This window comes from Alternaria incomplexa (assembly GCF_024043165.1).
Source record: "Alternaria incomplexa strain BMP 0042 chromosome Unknown scaffold_5, whole genome shotgun sequence".
NCBI classification, from domain to species: domain Eukaryota; kingdom Fungi; phylum Ascomycota; class Dothideomycetes; order Pleosporales; family Pleosporaceae; genus Alternaria; species Alternaria incomplexa.
In genome coordinates, this window is record NW_026249854.1 from 1,825,104 (window position 1) to 1,837,338 (window position 12,235).

Below are 12,235 nucleotides of genomic sequence, written 5' to 3' on the forward strand. Positions count from 1 at the left end.
TGGTCTGTGCAAATCGCTGTTAGCTGATGTAAATCGAGTTGAAGCGCGCGACAAGTGCAACCAGTGGCTATCGCAGTTGCTCAACAGCGAGCAAGCCCCTCAATGTGCGCTATGGCCGTAATCGGAGAAAATGTCGTCTCGCTGCCGTATCGACTGTTCGCTGGCTGTCCTGTTTGTGTTGAGGGCTCGGAGTGTGCGGCAAGTGGAGATATGCCAATTGCTTGCGTGGACTCTACACCTCACAACAGAGGCGCAAAGAGGGGCGGCTCGAGCTACCACGGGTCTCCGAAAAGAGCGCCGATACACGACACCCACGACAACAGCGGCCGAGCGACTTGAGACGAGCGATTTCGACAGCGGGCCATGCTGATGGGAAGAGCGGGCCTTGTTTACTGCGGCTGGGGGCGCAAATTGCAGCTGTCCGCGGATTCGGGGGGAGTGACGAAATGCAGTGGAGCAGCACTTACGTAGAGAAAAGTTGGTATGGAGAGGGAATGTAGGCTGCTAGAGGCGGCGATGTGGTGTTGGCAAGAAAGTGAAGTGCAGATGTTTTGGTCAAGGGCGGCTTGTGGTTGAGTTATCAGAGGAGGGGACTTGAGAGGGAGAGAACCCGACCAGTTGACTCGTCTTGGCGTCGATCACGCCTGCCTATCCTTGGTTTCACACGGCCCAGAACTGGCGCGACCTTCTATTCTGACAGGCGAACACCATCCGCCACCGCCTCAGCGGCCCCTTCCTGGCCTGAGTAGTACCTGCTGTTGTTTACAGGCTTGCAGAGTCGCCTTGGAGACGCTGTCGTCGAGTCCCTGAACAACATGCCCCGCAGTACACCCTTTCCATGACAGCTACAAGGACCGGGCTTCACTACGAGCATTGGGCATCACGTTTGGCCTTGAGCAGCGCACATTGGCTCTGCCCCGACAATGGATGCGATGACTGTGAACACGCCGAACATACGTTGAACGAAAAACATGCCATGCTGTTCGGAGAGCCTTGAGGTCAAGACCGTGTTGTTGCAATCGTTGTAGTGATACAGACCCCGAAGTCTTCTTGTCACATGGTGCTTGTTGTGCTTTTTATGCTGAAGCAACTTTCATAATTCAACAACACATCGACAGACGTGTCTCCAACGTTACCCCTCCGGTCTTCCTAGATATACAGGCGTATTATGTTAAGAGGTCATACGCGTACCAAACTGTCGAGTGGGCCAGGCAACGATGTTGAGACCCTTCGAAATCACGTGGCGATGACGCACTTGCACGTCCAAGCTCCCATGTCTTCCAGATGTCGAGCCATCACTCCACCTCAGCATACCAATTGCATATAACCACCCAACACCCAGCATCTCATCTCTCTACCGATCCGCCAAAATGCTTCGCACATCCATCATCAAGAGCGCGCGCTCAATTGCCGCTCCTCGCTACTTCTCCGCCTCCGCCCTCCGCATGGCTGAGGGCTCCACCGGCTCTGGAGCTTCAAGGGCTACTGGTGCCGCTGGCGGGTGAGTCTATGCTCATGAAATGCAAACCCTATATCCAGACTAACCGGTATTGCAGTGATGCCTTCACCAAGCGCGAGGCTGCCAGCGAAGAGCTCTACATCCGCCAAGAAGAGAAGGCCAAGTACGTACTCCAGCTCTGTATATCCCGATATCCCGATGATTACTTCGCACCGTTTCAGACCGAGCAACGACCCGGTACAACGTCCTGTCATAGTACAACGTTCTGACAACAAACAGGCTCCTTGCCATCAAGGACAAGCTCAAGCAGCAAAGGCAGCATATGGAGGATCTGGACAAGCACATGTCAGTAATCATAGCTTGGCGAAAGACACGACTAACAACAACACAGTGACGACGTCATTGCTGAGTCTGAGCGCTCCGGCCAGGGCGAGCAAAAGTGAGCGCGTAGCGGGTGCTCCGGACGAATATCGCGGGCCGACCCATACGTCGTGTTATACTTGCTATGATAAACAATAAAGATATCGAAAGAACATAAACTTGGCAATTGGGCTGTTGGACTTCACGGCAGATGCTTGCGTTATCTCGTACTTGCTTCTTCATCTCGTCCTTGTTCGTGTCAAAGAGAGCATGGGTCTGAACACTTCAAGGCCTCCTTCCCAGCACATATGTGGGCCTGCCATCTCAACACCCGCACCTGCCACTTTGAGGCTTGATGGATTCTTCACCGCAGGATGCTCCAAAGTTGCCCTTTTCGTTCAGTGTGCATCTGTACATCTGTACATCACGTTTCAGTATGCATCGAGCGAAGTACTACCGAACGATTACGGAAAGTTTCGGTATCACGCGGAAGTGCGTCACTGGCTCTGATTCGTTCGAGTAGGTCGTTTCTCGGATTATTACAACGTCAGCTCATCGAAGATCTGGAGACCGCGGGATCCACTACATGGATACAGCCTGGGATACTCCAGCCACCACCCCGCTCGAGGCTGGATCACAACTCGATATTTCCCGTTTTGTTTTTCTGCCGCGAAGGATCTGACGACAACACATCCTCGTATTCAGGCCCGCTGCTCCAGCCTCCGATATCTGGAGCAAGTGCTTACGCAGCCTCGCGCAAAGTCTGTCATCGCACAATCGGCCGGAGAGCGGAGAACGTGACTCCCTTGCGCCGACCTAGAACATAGTTCACTGCCGTGTGATACCGCTGCATCGGTATGGTCGATCGTTAAATTCGGTCATCTCTCCAGGCGCATTCGCAGTGTCGAATATAGACTTTACTCCTTTTTCGCGAACATGCCGACCGTATGAACGCCTGACTGCCTAGGCCTCCAGACCGCCGTCATTGTTAGCCCATTTCAAACGCCTTCCGTGTTCACGCAGCTAGGCGTTTTACTTTTGTTAGCGAAACAGGTACTTGGGCTCGTAATCGTGCGTGCCGCAGGGATCCCACTAGCACGTGTGGCAGATAGCCGACATCTTACCACGAACATCCCGGCTGCGATCACAACTACAAGCGACTACCCTGTGAACGTTCGAGTAACTTTCAAGATCATGCTGCGTTCTCATTTGGCCGCCGCCGTCGTCCGTTCGAATTAACCGTTGGCCCAGCCCTCTGACAACCTCCTCTTCACCCCCACCAGGTGAACCATGCTTCTTCCACAGGATGCCCCATGCCACCGCCAAGTACATCCCACCCATTTCTGTATCAAGGGACAGCGAGACGACGTCATGGTAAGCATCGCTTTGACTTCGATATGGGAAACCCTGAATCTGGAATCCACCCGTTGCTCCCATCAACGAATGAAGCAAAGCTCGGAGAGTTATCGCGCCGAGAAGACTACGAAGAGACGACACTGAACCAAATTAGGTATGACGAGAGCGGGTGAGGGATCTATTCAGGGTCTTCGCTATAGCCTTGGCCACCGAGCATATATGGTCTCCTTTGTCGCTCAGCATCACCAGTTCATACATCTGGCCACTGATCTGCACTGATCTCAAACACCCAAACTTCACCGTTACTCAACTAGCTGCATAAGCGTTATTGCTCCCCAGACGCTCTAATATAACCGTCCCTCGCCAATACGAAAGTCTTCTCTCCATCAACCACCTCGCCACCAAGTCTAGCAGCTACCTCACACCAACCGCCTACATGGCGCAGTCAAGTTTGAACTCAAACAACTCACTGCCTCAATACTACGGTCAGACACTGCAAGATGGGACGATAATGGAGTCTCCCGTCATGCCAACACACCCACGTGGATCCAGCGACTCGAGGCAGGAGCTTCTACGATTGCCTGCACAGCCTCACCAAGCACATATGGACTACAACGTCGATCCCGAGTCACATAACGCGCCCGTACAACAGGCCAACAACACCTTTGGTCTAACGCCAATGCCTTCCAATCGAAAATTGGGAGGACAGGCCGACATCCGTGACTGGGACGCAACACCTCGTCCACGACGACCATCTCAACCTGTGCCTTACAGCCCAACCACACACCGTGGCCCCTACGTAGAAGACTACTCTGAAGAGGAAGACGTCGATCCCCGCGATCCTCGCGCGTACCGTCGCCCAAGCAGGAGAACGCAAGGTCCTCCCAGTGCGTACCGCAACTACCATGAGCAGAACTCCAGGTATGGACCCATACCTAGGAACAGTGTCGACCACAACATGCAGCCTTATTACAGCGACACACCAGGCAAGCCTAACTACGAAATGTACTATCCCGATGGAGGTAACTACGGTGGACGCCGCCCTCCCATACCCTACGCAGGAGGAAGTCGAGGACCACCCAACTACCCACCTCAGGAGAGCGTGATGAGGTTGCCATGGATGATCTGGATGGGAAGTAACGCAAAGAACCGTAAGTCACCCTCCCGTCTCACTCTCCCACATCACTAACACATCTTGCAGACTTTGTCGCTTTCGTCGGCGAATTTGTAGGAACAACCATGTTTCTCTTCTTCGCCTTCTCCGGCACCCAAGTCGCCAACATCGATTCATCCGCCACCCCCGACTCCAACACTACGACCAACGAATCCGCTGGTTTCTCCCCCATCGTCCTGCTCTACATCGCTCTCGTCTTCGCTTTCTCTCTCATGGTAAACGTATGGGTCTTCTTCCGTATCAGCGGTGGTTTGTTCAATCCCGCCGTGACGTTCGCCATGTTGCTCTGCCGCGCTCTGTCTCCTATCCGCGCCTTCCTGCTGGTAGCAGCGCAGATCAGCGGAAGTATCTTTGCCAGTTTCCTCGTCAGCGTCTTGTTCCCCACATCCTTCAATGTGCGGACTACGTTGGGTGAGGGCACGAGTTTAGCCCAGGGTGTCTTCATCGAAGCTATCCTCACCGCCGAACTGGTCTTTACCATTTTCATGTTGGCAAAGGAGAAGCATAAAGGTATTTCATCTCATCATCCTCCCCTTAACACCAACTAATACCTTCCAGCAACCTTCATCGCCCCCGTCGGCATCGGCCTCGCTCTCTTCATCGCAGAACTCGTTGGCGTCTACTACACCGGCGGCTCGCTCAACCCCGCCCGCTCCTTCGGCCCCTGCGTCGTGACCGGCGTCTTCGACACCGAACACTGGATCTACTGGGTCGGCCCCGCAGCCGGCGCCATCATCGCTGTCGTCTTCTACCAATTCATCAAGATCCTCGAGTACGAAGTCGCCAACCCGGGTCAAGACGACGATGACAAGGACCAAGAAGTCAAGGAAGTCATTGAAAAGGAGAGAGAGGGAAGTCAAGAACCTGATCTCGAAAGGGGGGATGCGGGTGGTATGACTGGTGGCATGGGTGGTGGACACCCGGCTAACAGTTCTGTTCCTCTGCCTACGCCCGCGAGCCATCATAATCTTAGGGCTGTGCATAGTGTGCAGGGGCTTGTTCACCATGCGCGCAAGAAGAGGCAGGAGGGGCAGGGGTTTGGGGGGAGGGGCGAGCATACGTACTAAGATTCACAGGCTGAGTGCGATTATGGAGAGAGACTCCGTGTCGGAGCCTTGAAGAAGAGATGTGTTAATGAGGTATGAGGATCAAGGGACGAACCGATGGGTCCATGGGTCACGGTAATGTGTTTATGTGGTTGGTTTACGACTCTCCTTCAAGTCTGATCTTACGAGAGTACACGAGAGTGTGATTTGGTTTACGGGATATGCATGGGCTTGGGTTTGGATTTGGGTATGGGATGGGTTACGAACTTAGAATGTACAAATATCTACGTATATAGAGCTGGGTTTGGGTATAAATGCGACGAATGGTTGCAGCCTGGCTGGCATAGCAAAAAGAATGATTGCATATGTCTTTACAACCAACTCTGCACAACTCCTACTGTCTTCAAGTGTTGCTATTCGAGGGGTTTGCAGCATCTTTCTGCATACTTCGGACTTTGGCGCATTCCATGTTGACGGCGAAGCCAGAACCCAGTTCATTGATGATTAGGAGTTCCGTATCTCATCTCTCAGAACTCAATAATACAACAGCAGTGTACAACAATCTCCGTGTCTTACATCCCACTCTTCAACGCCATCCTACCTACCCCCTTCCAATCCCTTCCCAACCTCCTGAGGGTGTCAACGAAAGACACATCATCAAAACTCTATCCCATCCACCCCGGTACGTCACCTCACCATCATACAGTTCTACATCCGCATCACCACCCACCCAATCCATCCAAATGCTTTTCCCGATGACACAACTCCATGCACGATCAGTCACAGCATCAAAAACCCACGTATCCGCGATTCCGATACCGAACACATCCGCATGACATCAGAACCACGTACCTACCCCCAGCTCGTGACGCAAAATCGGTCGTTGCAGCCTCGCCTCGTTTCGTCAAACTCAAAACCAACCCCAAACCTTGCTGATGCCGTGTGACGGACTAGTGCGAACCCAACGCTCGGGACGTTTAGGGTTTGGTATGCGAAAAGGGCTATTTTTGAGCATTAGTAAGAACGGCAGGTAGGGGTGTGGTTCTTTTGTCCGTGTTCTTAACGGGAGATTGGGGGAATGATGGGAGCGGGATATTGGATGACGACTTGTGACGACGGGTGCGGAGGGAAGAGGAGAGTACGACGATGAGATTTTTCGTATGTTTGTAGCGAAGGAGTGTGTTTAGTAATGGTTTGGGAAGAGCAGAAATGTAGCTTACCGGCGTGTATATGAAGGGGCTGCCTCATCCTCGTCGTATGCCTTGCCTTTTGTAGTACGAGGTACCTCACAGAAGCAGGCCAACATACACTAACCATCTACGCTCATCTACGCTATACCCATTGACAGTTCACAATCACAGTCAAATAACGCCATCCCAACGAGAGCTTACACTCAAGACATACATGCACCTCCGGCTCAGCTTTAAAGAAAAAAGAACTTATTCAGGCATTAAGTCATCTCGAATGATAAGAATGTGTCGCACTATCTTCAACATCTCTCTCGTCATTCCTTGTCTTGCACCTCCACCACTTCAACTTCGACTTCCACCTCTCCCCTCTCCCTCTTCTCACGATCAAATCAAAACAACAGTATGAAAGAAAATGGTATAGCAAAGACGGGTCTCAGACCCAATCCACTGTCTCCCTCCACCTGCACCTGTCTCGCTCTTCTTCGTCTTCCTTTCCGCTCCTGGAAAATCGTCTTAAACCAACAAAAAGGCCTCTTCTACACAGAAGTGCAGATAAGCGAATGCATGAAGACTATATGTGTGTGAGAGTGTTTGTGTGTGAACAGATAAGGAGAATATTTGTAGGTAGGTAGGTAGGTAGGTAGGTAACGATAAGTATGGAAAAAAGAGACCAACGACATGATCAGAGTAAATAGCGTGGTTGCGTAATCAAGAAACATGGCAAGCAGCAAGCGCCCAGTAAAGCACAAACGCCCAAGGTAACAACAACAGAAGCAGAGAAAGGGTTTGCAAGGACCAATCGCCGCCCTGTCTCCTAGCCCAAAGCCCAAAGAGAAGCCCCGTTATGCTCCAATAAGAGAGAAGAGATGATGGCCCAAAAAAGCGATCGATATAGATAGAGCGCCGTCTCGAAAGACGAACATAAAGGGTATATGAAAACAAGAGGGGGTTTTGTTTTTTGTTGTTCCACCAAAACAGCTAGCCAGCCAACCAACTAACCGACGACGACGACGATAATACTATACTTCCGTGGGATTGGGGAAATCAAAGTCGCTGACTAGATTGCCAAAAGCGTCATTGTCGTTGCCCGTCTGTAGAAACGAGTCAAAGTCGAAAGTTTCGAGGGCGCCAGCGTCGTCGCCAAAGTTGAGGCCGAGATCGAAGCCGTTGGGCTATTCGTCATGTTAGCAGATGTGATGTATACAAGAAAATTACCAATACTTACGTCACCATCAATGTTACCAAATGGCGGACCCCCGTTATCCATGTTTTGGTCGGAAGGCGGTTGGGGTTGCACAGGTTGTGGCTGGCCGTTTTGTCCCTGGTTGAAGGATTGTTTGTGTACTGGCGTGATGGGTGCGACGGGAGTGGAGGATGTGGGTGTCGGTGGTTCTTCGCCGTTTGTCGTGGCGGGAGTAGAACCTGCGGCCCCCTTTTTGTTGTTTGCGGGCTTCTAAAATCAATATCAACGATGCTCGAGGGGTTTAAGAGAAGCGCGAGACGTTACCTTATTGTCTTTGGTCACCTTCTTCTTGGGGTTGGCCTTGTTTCCTTGGTTCGGGGTCGGTGGTGCCTGGTTAGACACGGAGGGAGAGGGTTCTGGTCGGGGTGGTTCGTTCGTAGGCGCTGGAGGCGGCGGCATTTGCTGCCGTTGCTGAGGGTTTTGGCCCATTGGTCCTCCCATCTGCTGGCCACCTGGACCCATCATTCCTGGTTGGGGCCCTCGCCAACCGTTCTGTTGCATCTGGCCATTGCGCATGGCTTCCATTTGCGCAGGCGTTAGTTGCTGGCCATTGAAGTTGGGCGGCTGCGGATGTGAGCTCGGAGGCCGCATCATAGGGTTGCCGTTCGGGCCGGACATATTCTGGGGATAGAATTGTGGAGGCATTCCTGGGGGTGCCAGACTGGGGTCGAAGTTCATGTTGGGTGCGGGAGATGCGCGTTGCTGCCCCATCATTCCCTCGGGCATAGGCGAGCCAGGTAGATTCTGCTGGCCGAGCTTTGGTGTGCCTCGCTTCATCTGGTCGGCGGGGTTGGGTGATGGGCCGCCGGCTCTGCTACCTTGAGGCGACATGGCTGCGCCAAAACCTGGGGCGCCAATAACGCCCTGCTGAGGATGTCCAGATTGATTGTCTTGCTCTTGGCGGGCCATGAGTAACCGTTTCTTGTTCTGCTGCTCGAGCAACATGAGCTGCATCTGATAGTCCTGCAGCGCGTGGTTGCCCTGCTGGGGAGCGCCTGGAGGATTGTTGGGCATGTTGCCGGGCCGTGGACCGTTGCCGGCGAAGGTTAGGTCTTGCCCGTCGAGGCCGGACTGGGCCATGGGGGAGCCTTGGACGCCAGAGTTCATACCCTGGGGGGAGGAAGTGTTACTCATTGCCACTCTGTGTTGATGGGCCAGACTTTGGGCATATACCTCGATGTTCTTCTGCTGCGCACCTGGGCCTTGCGGCATGAACTCATTGAACTGGTTGCTGGGCATGTTACCGGCGTTCATACCACCTGTGGGCGGGTCTTGATTAGCTTGTACTCTCCACATGGGTGTGACAGATGACGTACCGTCGACGCGGGGGCGCTTGTTTGGGGAAGGGGCATTTTCGTTGGACCCTGGCGAGTTGGGGCGGTTGCCGTTCATGTCCATGTTGGAGCCGTCTCGTTGCATCTGAATCATGTTGGGGTTCTTCATGGGCTGCATGCCCGCCATGGGGTTGCCGGCGCTGGGGGGTGTTAGTCGGGGTTCGAGCATCGTGAGATCGCAGAGATGTGCGAGGGTCGAGGTGCTTACGGTCGGTTGTTCATAGCGGCTGCCCGCTTGAGGTCGGTCTGGTTGCCGTTGGTCATGGCACCGTTCCGCATCATGTACTGGGCGCCGTTCATGGGGTTGGTGGCCATCATGAGGCGCTGGTCCCGCTGCTGGTTCTGGATGTGGCCCAGATTCTGCATCTCAGTCAGTACGCCTCCGTGTCTATCAGTGCGCTTGTACCTACCCGGTTGTGGCCGAGATACTGGGCGGCATTCTTGGGCCCGCCGCCGCCGCCTCTCGCAGCGGCGAAGATGTCCCAGAACTGGACCCACCAGTCGAGCAGGAACGAGTTGTCGGCGGCCTGGCCCGGGGGCATGAGCGGCAGGGGCAGGTCGTCGGGCATGTCGATGTCGCTGGCGCCATTGGGCTTGTTGTTGGGGCTGGCCTTCTCCGTGTTGAGCTTGAGGTCGCAGTCGAGCATGGCGCGCGCGAGGGTGTGGTGGCGGTTACGTAGGAAGTAGTCGTAGATGTACGTGTTGAGCTTTTCCTTGGGGTCCTGGTCGCCCATGCGTTTGGGATGCGCCATGTTGCCCATGATGGGGGTGCCGTTGAGGGAGCCGTTCGCATTCATCTGCGCCATCTGCGCCATTTGCTGGTTCTGCATCGCGAGGGAAGGAGTCGGGCGGCGCGGCAGGCGCGGTGGACGGGTGGGGGGTTAGCGATAGGTGCGCGGTGGTAGCAATAGACGCGCTGTGTTGTGCACCTCGGTGCTGGACGGGCCTCTACAACAGCATGGGAGGGCGTCGCCACGGTGCGTGTCGGAGCGGAGCGTCGTGCCAAGGACGGGTGGAGGACGACGATGGCGTGGAGGTCGCGCGAGATGGCAGCTCTGGGGTGCCGGGTGTGGGTAGCGACGCTGGTGTCGTCGCGATGAAAAGGCGGCGGCTGATGCACGGTACTATGGGTCGGGGGGTTAGCGTGAAGGAAGGTCTTGAACAGCGCCCTGGAGGGACCTCACGGCGCGCTACACGGGTCTGCCAAGAGATGCGATCACGACAACAACGCCTGCGATATATTTTGCCTGCACGAGAGGGCGCGATTGAAGCAACTGCACAAAGGGACTGCAGCGGGATCGTGCAAACTCTGAGCTGCTCAGCGCGAGGGGAAGAGCGGCCGCTCGTGAGCTGCGCCAAGTGGCCCACGTGATCTCGGTATTATTAGATCCCCTATGCTCCAGCCTCCCATTGCGCAGCATCGCGCTCTCATCAGAACTGCCTCGATGTTTGTTTTTCTACTCGCATAAAGCAATTCAAGACGCCAGACATGGCGGAATTGAAGTGTCGTGACCGCATCGCAGTATCGTATGCACCAGGGCCGATATCTAGGGAGGTTGGTGGGGCACATGTAACGCGAACCCGACCGTCATGCCCCGACCAGTACTGGTAGCAGATCATTCATACACCCTGATGGGTTCACCGACTTGGTCGTAGTTGCGCGCATTCTTTGTCAACAAGTCCTACACAGTAAGATTAAGGGGCTGCAAAGACTAAATGCACAATGTAGCATGCGAGGCCGCCTCCAGCGATCAATGGTGCGTCGATGGTGTAGTGCAATTGCGCGATTGCAATTACCCTCTAATTGGCTTCCATGGCCGTCTTCAATAGTGCACCTATCTAGTCGTGCATCGAGTCTGAGCACGAATCGTCTGCCCGACTCCATAACAGCACGACAGTATGCAATCCCTCCCAGACGACGTCTTCAGAGAATGCCTACCTTCCTACCGCATATCTCTTCGTCACGCTTCCACACTATACATGGATCGGCGAATGCCTGCTTGCTAAACCTAAATAGCAAGTGTAATTTCTCCTCGACCCTACCTCATTCTACTCGTCATCGGGTGGCATCTCGTCGTCAATGTAGCGGATCAGCGTTATCCGCATCTCCGTTGTGTCGTTGCCGCGAAGGACGTCACTGACAAAGTGCGCTTCAACCTGCATGTGTACCTGGTAGGTGTTAGTCCATTACCCACGCCCCATCTTGACGCGGTATATGCGTACCATCTCTAGTGAGCCCCGCAGCACGCCCACCAGTATGTTGGAGAACCACAGCTCGTCTTGCGCGCGGCCGTCGTCAGGCAGCTCTACGAAGTCGGCCAGCGGGTTCTCCTCGAAGATGAGGGAGAACTGCTTGTTGTCGCTTGACCAGTTGGTGATTGTCGGTGTAATGTTGAGGAAGATCTTGAAGCCGACCTATAACCGCGTGTCAGCTTGCAGTCTATAGTCCATTGACTCGGTGGCGCTACCTTTGAGATCATCTCCGAGACCTCGCGGAAGTTGGTGCAGGCAGGCGCGCTGGACTTGGCAAGAAAGTCTTCAATCAGCCGTATGCCGATGTTATATCCCATGCGCTCCAGTTGCTTGTTGACATCGGCGTAGTTGTATTCGTAGTCCTTGCATAGTTGCGCGACAATGGTGCCGTATGTGAGGGTGACGAGTTCGGCGCTGACCTTGTCTACTCGAGTCCTGGCACTGTCAGAAGCGGTCGCTTAGAGTGGCCATATGCGAGACTTACTTCCACACTCTGACATCTATTAGCACATGTGCAGCAACTACTAGACGTCTGGAGCTCACTCCTCGCCCATGCGGGCTGCTTTGGTCGATGACGCCATGATTGCGGGGATTCAGTCGGACAATGTGTGTGGTGTCGAAGTGTGAGAGTAGACTGTTGCGTGTGTTTGGTATACTAAGTCGCGATATCAAGTCGTGTTGTTGCGTCGGGGAGCATGCGGACTGCGGAGGAGCGTACCTGGGACGCCCGGGCCCTAGCGTAGATCTGCCTTGAGGAAAGTTTACCAGCTTCAACTGACCACAACCACCGCGCACCAATCCACAGACCCCACACGTATAC

The 12,235-nt window shown here is 54.1% G+C and overlaps 4 protein-coding genes across 4 annotated transcripts; 2 read left to right on the forward strand and 2 right to left on the reverse strand.

Moving 5' to 3' along the window:
* Window positions 1–1,370: 1,370 nt before the first annotated feature.
* Window positions 1,371–1,902, forward strand: J4E90_004515 (uncharacterized protein; the record flags this gene model as incomplete). The annotated part of the gene is made up of 4 exons (XM_051434080.1): window positions 1,371–1,501; window positions 1,557–1,622; window positions 1,739–1,804; window positions 1,851–1,902. 4 exons carry the CDS (start codon window positions 1,371–1,373, stop codon window positions 1,900–1,902), a joined length of 315 nt encoding a protein of 104 aa, XP_051292598.1.
* Window positions 1,903–3,611: 1,709 nt separating this feature from the next.
* J4E90_004516 (uncharacterized protein) lies at window positions 3,612–5,416 on the forward strand (the record flags this gene model as incomplete). Its single annotated transcript, XM_051434081.1, has 3 exons — window positions 3,612–4,326; window positions 4,377–4,859; window positions 4,908–5,416. The coding sequence occupies 3 exons, from the start codon at window positions 3,612–3,614 to the stop codon at window positions 5,414–5,416; spliced, it is 1,707 nt and encodes a 568-aa protein (XP_051292599.1).
* Window positions 5,417–7,604: 2,188 nt separating this feature from the next.
* Window positions 7,605–9,992, reverse strand: J4E90_004517 (uncharacterized protein; the record flags this gene model as incomplete). The annotated part of the gene is made up of 6 exons (XM_051434082.1): window positions 7,605–7,757; window positions 7,811–8,038; window positions 8,093–9,087; window positions 9,145–9,302; window positions 9,371–9,522; window positions 9,573–9,992. 6 exons carry the CDS (start codon window positions 9,990–9,992, stop codon window positions 7,605–7,607), a joined length of 2,106 nt encoding a protein of 701 aa, XP_051292600.1.
* A 1,219-nt stretch (window positions 9,993–11,211) lies between these two features.
* Window positions 11,212–11,996, reverse strand: J4E90_004518 (uncharacterized protein; the record flags this gene model as incomplete). The annotated part of the gene is made up of 4 exons (XM_051434083.1): window positions 11,212–11,331; window positions 11,386–11,577; window positions 11,631–11,850; window positions 11,959–11,996. The coding sequence occupies 4 exons, from the start codon at window positions 11,994–11,996 to the stop codon at window positions 11,212–11,214; spliced, it is 570 nt and encodes a 189-aa protein (XP_051292601.1).
* Window positions 11,997–12,235: the final 239 nt, after the last annotated feature.